The 11,409-nt window shown below is 42.6% G+C and overlaps 1 protein-coding gene across 1 annotated transcript in view; it reads right to left on the bottom strand.

Annotated features, from left to right (window-relative positions):
* Nucleotides 1-3,035: 3,035 nt before the first annotated feature.
* Nucleotides 3,036-11,409, bottom strand: part of POLR3D (RNA polymerase III subunit D) — a 19,617-nt gene continuing 11,243 nt past the window's right edge. Inside the window, exon 9 of the mRNA XM_007126302.4 lies at nt 3,036-4,667. Within this exon, the coding sequence (XP_007126364.1) occupies nt 4,653-4,667 (15 nt within the window). The 3' untranslated portion in view covers nt 3,036-4,652. The remainder of the gene's footprint in view (nt 4,668-11,409) is intronic.

Here is an 11,409-nt window from a genome sequence, read left to right as displayed (position 1 = left end):
TCGGGAGCCTGTGCTCCGCGACGGGAGAGGCCACAGCGGTGAAAGGCCCGCGTACCGCAAAAAAAAAAAAAAAAAAAAAAAAAAAAAAAAAAATCGAAGGAAGTCTCTTTACCTCTACCACCAGTGCATTTCCTACCACACCTCGTCAAAGGAGCACCACTGTGGCACGTAATTGGACAGTCATTATTCTGTCTACATTCCATTCAGGCTCTGAGAGTAAAGGAAAGGAGTGCGATATTATTTTTATAAGCCAAAATTGTAACTGGAGATTTTTTTATATTTCACTGAACATGTTTGTGGCAGAGAACTTTATTTCACTTTATTCCACTTCACGCATGAGAAACGGGGTCCAGTTCCTAACCTCCTATCATTCTGATGTCCTTACTAAAAGTCAGCTTCCCTTCTGATGTCAATTTGTCATGAATATTATCTGACACTCATCAATTGATGAAAATCACAAATTCCACTCTCTGCAGCTGGCAGGAAATGAACTAGCAACATTTCCTGGAATACACCCAAATTTGCTGAAAAAAAAAAATTTGTTAATGTGATCCCAGGTCCTGAAATTTCTTCCATTGTGACTAATGGAAAGTTTAAGGAAACTGAGAGATGGAAAAGTCTTCAGTTATCATCTAACCTAACCCTTAATATTATGGATGAAGGGGCTGAGACCCTGATACATCGTTTCTCCAACACTTTATAGGGCTTACTTTGAACTTAAATGTAAACTAAAAAGAGAAGTAAGCCAATATTTACCAAGGAAACAAATGCGAGGATGTATTTATGCAGGCATCATCTTAAAGTATGATTCTCAACAAAGCAAACAAACACCCCCATCAGCAGAAGTAGAGCTTGGGGAAACACAAGGAAAGGAGGAGGTGACCTGGGACCTCCCCTGGCCAAACAGTATGCCAAAAATTTACTAATTTGCATATAATATGACAGCATTGCCATCAAGCTAGACCTACGTTTTCAGATCACTAGATAGTCTCTGAAATGAGCCAGTTTATCATTTATCATTCCATTTGCCTCAATAGCTTCTCCAGTTACATTTGCTATCATGAGGATGTTACTACTATCCCCCAATACTACTATTATTGGCTGCCTTTTTGGCCAAGAGAAGTTCCATACTGTTAACCTATGTTAAAGACAGATGGAACTGTGCAAAACAAACAAATGCCCTGAACTGAGATGTGCCAGTATGTTAAATAACAATGAATTTGACCCTGTATGTGAGTCAGCCAAAGGAGACAAACATAGGGAAATGGTTTCATACAAAACTGTGGTTGACAGCATAGATTCCCAGGGACGGTTAAGCCTTGACTGTGCCACTTATTAGACCAGCATGACCTTAGGCAAGTCACCAATCTGTTGTTTCAAAGTTTTGTATATTGATTATATATTACTTTCATAGTAAGGAATAATTAAATGTGTTAACTGAAAAAAAAAAGATTTACTCTCTCAGCAGCAATATGCAATACATATTTGAATACATATGTGAATATGCAATACAGTATTTTTAGCTATACTTGCCATGCTGTACAACTTCAGGACTTTTTATTTTATAACTGGACGTTTATACCTTTTGACCCCGTTCAATCATTTCTCCCACCTCCCTGCCCCCAACCTCTGGCAACCACCAATCTGTTGTTTTTATCTGTGTGTTTGTTTTTTTGTTTTTATTTGTCTTTTTAGATACCACATAAAAGTGAAGTCACACAGTATTGGTCTTTGTCTGACTTATTTCACTTAGCATAATGTCCTCAAGGTCCAACCATGTCACAAATGGCAAGATTTCATCCTTTCTTATGAACGAGTAATATTCCATTGTGTGTGTATGTGTATCACATTTTCTTTATCCATTCATCCATCAGTAGATACTTAGGTTGTTTCCATATCTTGGCTATTTAAATAATGCTGCAATGAACATGGGAGTGCATACATCTTTTGGAGTTAGCATTTTTGTTTTCTTTGGATAAATATCCAGAAATCGAATTGCTGGCTTATATGGTTGTTCTATTTTTAAATTTTTAAAAAAGAAATAAAATGCATATCTATCCAATCAGTAGAGGGAAAAAAATAATAAAATGAGAAAAACACAATCAATCCAAATAAAAATGGCAAGAAAGAAGAAAAATAAGTCACAGAAAAATCTGGACAAAGAGAAAGCACAAAATAAGTGGTAGAAATAAATCTAACAGTGTTAATAATTACAATAAACATAAGTGGACTGAACTTTCTAGGTAAAAGGCAAAGATTACCAAACTACATTTAAAAACAAAATCCACCTATATGGTGTTTAATAGAAAAAGATAGACATAAAACATAATAATAGAGAAAGACTGCAAGTCAAATGGTTAAAAGGAACGGAGCAGGCAAGGAAGGAAGGAAGGAAGGAAGGGAGGGAGGAAGGGAGGGAGGAAGGAAAGAAGGAAGGGAGGAAGTCCAAGTCACCATGACTTTGGTGAACAGTTCTTCTTTGCTACGAGCCAACTGGCATTCATCCACCAAGCGGAATGACTGAGCAATGGCCAGGGGAACGATGGTGAGATCTGATGGGTGTTTCGTGTAGAAGGGACAGGAGCTAGGACCAAGCCCTGCTGTTTCCAACAGGCTCTCAGCTGAGATTAAAGAGAACGGTGATTAAATCAAGGTCCAACCATCTTGCAGGGAATGGCCAACTCAGCAGTCAGGTCAACTTAAAGGGCTTGCCACAGTTGGAGAGAACCAGGGTGTCTTCTTTTCTGAGGAAGCTCCAGAGGCAATTCTCCAGAGACAAATCATTAATGTCCCTCCCTGTCCCATGCCCCCATCCCGGGGACCAAAGTGGTCCTCCCTGGTACCTAAGTCAGTACTCTCCTTCCACTGGATCCCATTCCAATAACTATAAATCTACCATTTGTCACACCTAGACCTTTTGTTCAGAAGGATCAGGTAAAAGAGGGAGAAGTGTATTTTTTTAAAAATTTAATCAGTTGTGCTTCTAGTGTCTCATTAATTTTTTACAGCAACTCAGGACAAAAGAAATATCTAAAAATTCCATTTATTAAGTTGTCAGATCCAATTATCTTAACACATATTTATGTTGTCACAGTTTTGTAGCCATATGAAAAAAAATACATATTAATTGAAAGAAAAAAATAATACGTTTACTCTATTTTAAAGAACAGTAGTCTTCCCTTATCCACAGTTTCACTTTCTACAGTTTCAGTTACCCTCTGGCAACTGCTGTCTCAAAATGTTAAACAGAAAATTCCAGAAATAAACAATTCATAAGTTTTAAATTGTGCACCATTAAATGAATAGTATGATGAAATCTCACACCACCCCGCTCTGTTCTACCCAGGATGTGAATCATCCCTTTTTCCAGCATATTCATGCTGTATACACTGCCTGTTAGTACAGGAAAAAACATAGTATATATAAAGTTGAGTACTATCTTAGATTTCCGGCATCCACTTGGAACACATCCCCCGAGGATAAGGGAGACTACTGTAATCATATTTACTGCCCTGGGATGTGCTGGGTGCCATACAACTTCTCAAACCTTGGAATCAGATTGGGCACTACCATACTCATTTCCTGTACCACACTGATATTCACGCAGTATTTGCTTTTTATCACACCAACTGCAGAAAACCCAGCTTTGCAAAGATATGACATTATCAAAAGGAAAACAATCTAATGTTGCAGTCATGATCTACCTTGTACTAGTAATTTGCATAGTTTCCGACAGATGATGAGTATCACTGTGTTTCCCTTGCACTTTTAAAATACAGTTGACCCTTGAACAACATGTGGGGCTGGGGCACCAACCCTCTGCACATTCGAAAATCTGCATGTAACTTATAGTCAGTCTTCTCTATACGTGATTCATCTGTACCCGAGGTTCCATATCCACGGATCCAACCAACCACAGATTGTGTAGTACCATAGTATTTACTATTGAAAAAAACCCACATACACGTGGACCAGTGCAGTTCAAGCCCATTTATTCAAGGGTCAACTGTATTCTATGGTGCTCCATGGGCTCGCTGCCGAGGCACCCTGGGGTGTCTCGGAACACAGTTTAGGAACTGTGGGTCTAGTACAGAATTATTATTCAGTTTGGGGGACAAAATTCTTGGGGGAAAAAATTCAAAATCAGATTGTCACACTTGATATTACATAGTAGTTTGAATGTCAGCAAACTGCACAAAGGGTTAATATTTTTTTTAAAACTTAGCATTAAGTTTGAATTCCCTAGGTCTTTCTTTTGGCTGGGCAGCTACTAGAGGGGGAAGCAATCAGGCCTGCTGGGGTTGCCATTAGGTGAAAGAAAGAAACATCGGACATAGAAGGGAATCCCAATTTCTCAAAATAGGTCTACATAACAGTCCACCTTTTCATCCTGATTAGTACCCAGGGAGTGGTCAAGAACAAAAGATCACTTTATAAGAATAGTCATAGTTAGTGGCCATGCTGCCTTGTTAACACACACGGATCAGGAAGAGGTGATAGACATAGGGTCAGAAATCCCTTTGAGTTGATTTTTGAGGAGGCCCTTCCGACGCTTAACAAGCCCAGATGCCTGTGGATGGTGGCCTGTGCAGAAAGTCCATCAAGTACCTTGACTGGCTTGAGAGTCCATTGCAATCAAAGATGCATCATCATCAGACTGCAAACGTCTGGAAAGCCAGAAATGTAGCAAAGATTAGTTTCAAGGACCACAGCTGACTGTACTGAGACAGCAACACTGCAACCTGAAAAACTGTCGACAGTGGTGAGCCCCAGGAGTGGGGCACAGGTTCGATGGCTTTGCCCTGTGCAATGGGCCTCCCTCACCGAGACCAACAGTTCAACTTTTATTAGGACGTGCGGGCCCAGCGCGCAGTAGTACTGTGTGCATCTTAGAGTCCTTTGCCTGGTGCCCTCTACGGTGGTGGGTATGTTGCATGTCTGGTTCAGTGATCGGTCCAGGCAGCAAAGGTGGCTGCCTGGGCAGTGGAGGCTCAATCCACAGCTTGATTCCAGTCGGCCTCATCAGAGAATGGGTCCTCACCATGGGCACCTATAGGAGTCACCCAGATGGTTCCATTAGCAGCCGTGATTTTTTTCCATAGTTGATGGCCCCAAAGAAGGAAATCTTTAATCTGCCACTCTGTAGTTTTCCAAGTGGCAGACCAAATGGCTAGGCCATTGTCAACAGCCCGAACAAGAGTTAGCAAAAATATAACGAGCTTCATCAAGGAGTATTGGCTGGAGCTGTGAGGACAGCTTTGAGTTCTGCCTACCGAGCAGAGAGACCACATCTGTTTTCTGTTCCAAGTAGATGGCACAGATGCTGAACACCCACAGCATGGTGTCTACCCAGTGGACACCATGGGTTTTAGCTTAGCTGAACCATCAGCAAACCAGGCCCACGCATTTAGAAGAACCACTGTGGAATGAAAGCCCCACTGAGCAAGTGACTTTGCTTCAGGCTGTGGAATGGAGGATAACATTTCCCCCAAAGGGATGGCTGTCTGTTTGTCATGTAAAGCTGAAAACGCCACTGGGGCTAGGCCAGCTGGAGACAGAAATACACCATTTCCATCTGACAAGGGAGGTTTATTGGGCCCTCCCCACATTGTTAGTTATTGAGTCCCAGTTACCCTACCCCTCAAAATATCAGTCACAAGGCCTCTATGTGTGTTTAACACTCTCGGGTGTTCAGTTTTGACAAGAACCCAAGAGCAAGGTAAGAGATGCTTTTCAAAAGAGGGGTACCTCTTAGCATCATTAGGGAGTCAACAAACCCCATCAATGGACGCCTCCCAGGGGAGGCTGCCTCCCAAATGTTCTGATCAGAAAAATGATCAATCAGAAAGATTTTTAGCTCAAAGGGATCATAGGGTTGTGTGGTCTCAAAGACACTAGCACCTCTCTACATGCGGCAACTCCCCACAGGTATCATCCCTTCCGGCGTTTATGAGCGTTCACGGAATGTTCACGGAAAACACCAATGCCAGTTACACACCCAGCAGCGGAAGCCACGAGGACAGTCCACTGAATTGGCCCAAAGCCCTGCCCACAAGGTTGGCCAGCTCCTTTCTTGTCCCTGGAAAAGTGAGGGCCATTCTTCCCTTGGGAGGAAGCCTGGAAGACTTCAAAAGTCTTTTTTGCACTTGCTCAGAAATGCAGTTTTCAATACTTTAGCACACACTGCCTTCACACAATAGCAGTCATTCCTTCATTCTTTCAACTAACATTTGTTTGGTGTCTATTATGTACAAGGCACTATTTTAAGTTCTGGAGACACAGTAATGAACAAAACAGTCTCTCATAGCTTATGTTCTAATGGGAATATCAGACAAAAAAAGGAAATAGATAATATGTCAGATGGTGATAAATGCTATAGAGAAAAAGAGCAAGGAAAGGGGCAAAAGGAATATCAGGGGTGGAACTTTCCTAATTTAAGCAGGATGGTCAGGGAGAGTCTCAGAGACCTGAAGGGAATGAGGAAACAAGACACGAAGGTTTCTGGGGAAAGTGGGTTCTAGGCAGGGGGAAAATAATGCAAAATCCCTGAAGCTGGAGCCTGCCTACTGTTTTACATAAGAAATGGACGGAGTGGTATGACCCAGAAGAGCTGGACACGAGGTCACAGGGATCATAGGAGGATCCCATGAGGTCTTGTAGCTTGAACAGACTTGGCTTTTACTCTGAATGAGATGGGAAGTGGTATAATATGGCACATTTTACCAGGATGTCTCTGGCTGCTGTGCTGAGAACAGACTGGTGGCGTGGGGGGGTGGGTAGAAACAGGCAGATCATTTAAGAAGCAATTGTAAAACAATCCCATAAGAGAGGATGTTAGTTTGGTCGAGGGTAATAATGCTGGATAAGTAGTAAGAAGTGATAACATTTGGGATAGATTTTTTAAATGATTATTTTGAAAATATAACCACAATACCATTATCGCACCAAAAAAACAAACAATAATAATATCATCAAATATCTAGTCAACATGCCAACATTCCTGATTGCCTCATGATTTTTTTAAAAATTTCTTAAAAATATCAAAGATTGGGCTTCCCTGGTGGCGCAGTGGTTGAGAATCTGCCTGCTAATGCAGGGGACACGGGTTCGAGCCCTGGTCTGGGAGGATCCCACATGCCGTGGAGCAACTAGGCCCGTGAGCCACAACTACTGAGCCTGCACGTCTGGAGCCTGTGCTCCGCAACAGGCGAGGCCGCAATAGTGAGAGGCCCGCCCACCGCGATGAAGAGTGGCCCCCGCTTGCCACAACAAGAGAAAGCCCTCACACAGAAACGAAGACCCAACACAGCAAAAATAAATAAATTAATTAATAAACTCCTACCCCCAACATCTTCTTAAAAAAAAAAATGTGCAAGGTAAGCTTGTGCATTTAAAAATATATATATCAAAGATAAACAAAGCCAAGTATTAGTTAAAATGGTGAAAACAGATTTTATTCAGTAACTACTGACAGTAGGCAAAAAAGTTGAGCTCCATCCTGATTTGCAAAGAGGAATTGTAAAGGGAGAATGGGGACAGGACTCAAGTGAAAAATTACAAAGTGTTGGTCACTGTAAACGTGATTAGGCCAGCAGTGTCTGCTGGCGATTATGGAAGTTAGGATTCTATCCTCCCAGAGACTGGAAGCCCTTTCCTTCCTGATAATACATTTCAAAGGAATGGCTTTCGGGTCCTTCAGCCAAGACACTCCACAGTTATAGAAGATACATATCATCTCAAAGGGACAGAGGAAGGATTCACGATTATAATCCCTTTTTGAGTAAATGCTCTAATAAAGGGAGGCCAGGGGACTATGTCAGGTGTTAGCTAAAACAAACAGCAAATTTTTTTGACAAACAACAAATTTTTTTGACAGCTCTGAGCTTTTCCAAAATTACAAAGTGTTGGTCACTATAAACGTGATTAGGCCAGCAGTGTCTGCTGGCGATTATGGAAGTTAGGATTCTATCCTCCCAGAGACTGGAAGCCCTTTCCTTCCTGATAATACATTTCAAAGGAATGGCTTTCGGGTCCTTCAGCCAAGACACTCCACAGTTATAGAAGATACATATCATCTCAAAGGGACAGAGGAAGGATTCACGATTATAATCCCTTTTTGAGTAAATGCTCTAATAAAGGGAGGCCAGGGGACTATGTCAGGTGTTAGCTAAAACAAACAACAAATTTTTTTGACAGCTCTGAGCTTTTCCAAACAGGAACTCAAAAGTGGCTGGGTGATCCCAGAGACATGGCGTTAAACTGCTAGAGGCCATGCTAAAGTTTGGTCGAGACTCTCCAAGTGCAGGGTTTTTAATGTTTGTTCGTTTTGGTTTGGCCGCGCCATGTAGCTTGGAACCCGTGCCCCCTGCAAGGGAAGCGCAGTGTCCTAACCACTGGACCACCAGGGAATTCCCAGTGCAGGGGTCTGAATGGAGTCTTCACGCTGAGATTCATTGCAGTTCTCAGAATCGCTATCCAAATAAGGTTCATACAAATAATGCCATTTGCAGCAACAAGGATGGACCTAGAGATCATCATACTAAGTGAAGTAAGTCAGAAAAAGACAAATACCATATATCACTTATATGTGGATCTAAAATATGACACAAATGAACTTATCTACAAAACAGAAACAGACTCACAGACATAGAGAACAGACTTGTGGTTGCCAAGGGAGAGGGTTAGAGAGGGATAGTTTAGGAGTTTGGGATCAGCAGATGCAAACTATTATATATAGAATGGATAAACAACAAGGTCCTATTGTATAGCACAGGGAACTATGTTCAATATTCTGTAATAAACTGTAATGAGAAAGAATATGAAAAAGAATGTATGTATATATATATATATATATATATGTAAAATTGAATCACTTTGCTATATACCAGAAACTAACACAACATTGTAAATCAACTATGCTTCGATCAAATAAATTTTAAAAAATAAAAAATAAAAATAATAACAAATAAGGTTCATGCATTGCAACCGATTGACATCATATCCCAAATCTCTTTCTATCTGTAGGTTCCTCCTTCATTCTTCTTTTTTCCCTCACAATTTGTTGAATTTGTCCCACAGATTCAAGGCTTTGCTGACGGGACTCTCATGGGTTATTTTAACATGTTTCTTTGTCCCTGTATTTCCCAAAATTGGTAGTCAGGGGTGAGTTGCCTACCAGACATGCAAGAAGAGATGAGGGAGTGGCAGTTGGATATAAGGTTGGGAGAGGGGTCTCAGCTGCAGATAATAAATTGCGAGACATAGGCATGGAGAGTTTAAAGCCATGATTCTAAGTGAGATGGCTGAGGGAACGAGAGTAGACAGGCAAGAGAAACGCTCTAAGGCCTGATGGGGAGGTACCAGGAAAGGAGATGGAGAGCACATCCAATTAGACAAGAAGGAACAGTTAGGACAGTGACCCTGAAGCCAAGAAAGGAAGGTATTTAAGGAAGGGAAGAGTGATCAACTATGTCAAATGTGATAATAGATTCAGTAACATAAGGATGGCAAGTTTACTATTGAGTTCGGCACTGGTGACCTTGAGAAGAGCCGTTGGGAGGCGTGGTGAAGGCAGATTGGAATGGGTTCAAGTGAGAATGGATGAGAAGAAGTGGAGATAAACAAAGACAACTCTTTCAAGAAGTTTTGCTGCAGTACTTCCCTGGTGGTGCAGTGGTTAAGAACCCGCCTGCCGACGCAGGGGACACGGGTTCGAGCCCTGGTCCAGGAAAACTCCACATGCCGCGGAGCAACTAAGCCCGTACGCCACAACTACTGAGCCTGCGCTCTAGAGCCCGTGAGCCACAACTATGGAGCCTGCATGCCACAACAACTGAAGCCCGTGCGCCTGGAGCCCATGCTCCGCAACAAGGGAAGCCACCGCAATGAGAAGCCCGTGCACCGCAACGAACAGTAGCCCTCGCTCGCCTCAACTAGAGAGAGCCCGTGCACAGCAGCGAAGACCCAATGCAGCCAAAAATAAATAAATAAATGTATAAAAAAAAAATAAAGTTTTGCTGCAAAGGGAAGCAGAGAAAAGAGGTGATAATTGGAGATGAATGCAACCTGAAAGGAAAATTTGTTTTCAAGATGGATCCGAGAGCCTATTTGTATCGTGTGAGACTGACCTAATAGAGGGAAATAGATGTGTGTGTAGGGGGTTGCTGGAACACTACTAACCTTTGAGTAGGTAAGAGGGATGGAATCTAGGGCTCCTGTGAAGGGTCTGATCTTCGGGACGAGGGCAGACAGCTCATCCATAGTAACAGGCCAGACTGTGCACCTGGACAGAGCTGCAAACAGGCTGACAGATACAAAAGTGGGAACACGTGGTGTTCTTTCTGACTGCTTCTATTTTCTTACTGCGATAAGAAGCAGGGTCACCAGCTGAGAGTGAGGAGAGGTGTTGGAGGTTTGAGAACACAGTACTCTCTGGGGAGTGGGAGGAGTAAATGGACAAGGAAAATGTACTAGATTATTGGTCTTAAAGTGAGATGATTCAGCTTGGTGTCAGGTGCTTCTCCAGCCAGGTTTAAGCCCTCAGGAGAGATGCAGAGTAGGCAGAGATTTAGATTTACCCAGAAGTGGGCTTTTGTCCTATGAGTAAAACAGAAGAGAAGGGCAAGGACACTGAGACTGTATGCAAGGAAGTGGTTATAACAACAGCGCACTGTATCTGTGCTGGCAGTTGAGGGTTTGCTTACACAAGTGATGTAAATTGGAAGCTCTTCTCTGTCACAATTGAGACCAGTAGATGTTCAGTTATTCTTAAAGTAAGTGAAATAGATGTGCCAGAGGCTGCTGGTTGATCCTTAGTATCCAGTTTCCTTCTTTCATGATAATGAATCTTGATTTTTAGGAGGGTACCTGCTCATTCCAGATCAAGACCACATTTCTCACCCTCCTTGGAGGCTGAGGCTATGTCACTACTTTCTGGACAATGGTGTGTATAATCACCCCTCCATATCCCAGGGGAATTGGCTCCAGGACCCCCTGCTGATATCTAACGCCATGGATGCTCAACTCCCTTACAGTCAGCTCAAGTCCCTTCCATATCCCCACATAAGTGGACTTGTACAGTTGAAACCTGTGTTGTTCAAGGGTCAACTGTAATCATAAACGTTATGGGACAGCTCTTAGGTGTCTTCCTTAAAGAAGATATAATACTGAATACATGCCCTGTCATTTGGCAAGGGGTGGGGGGATGGGGAAGTATGTAAACCTTTCATTCATCTGGCTGCCAGGGGTGGAGATGCAATGAACAGAGGTCTGGTTTCAATTTAGAAGTTGAGGATAAAAGTCACACCCTAGGGCTTCCCTGGTGGCGCAGTGGTTGCGCGTCCGCCTGCCGATGCAGGGGAACCGGGTTCGCGCCCCGGTCTGGGAGGATCCCACATGCCGCGGAGCGGC

The sequence above is a fragment of the Physeter macrocephalus genome, chromosome 9 (assembly GCF_002837175.3).
Source record: "Physeter macrocephalus isolate SW-GA chromosome 9, ASM283717v5, whole genome shotgun sequence".
NCBI classification, from domain to species: domain Eukaryota; kingdom Metazoa; phylum Chordata; class Mammalia; order Artiodactyla; family Physeteridae; genus Physeter; species Physeter macrocephalus.
Note: the sequence above shows the minus strand (reverse complement) of the source record. Positions and strands in the feature narration are given on the sequence as shown.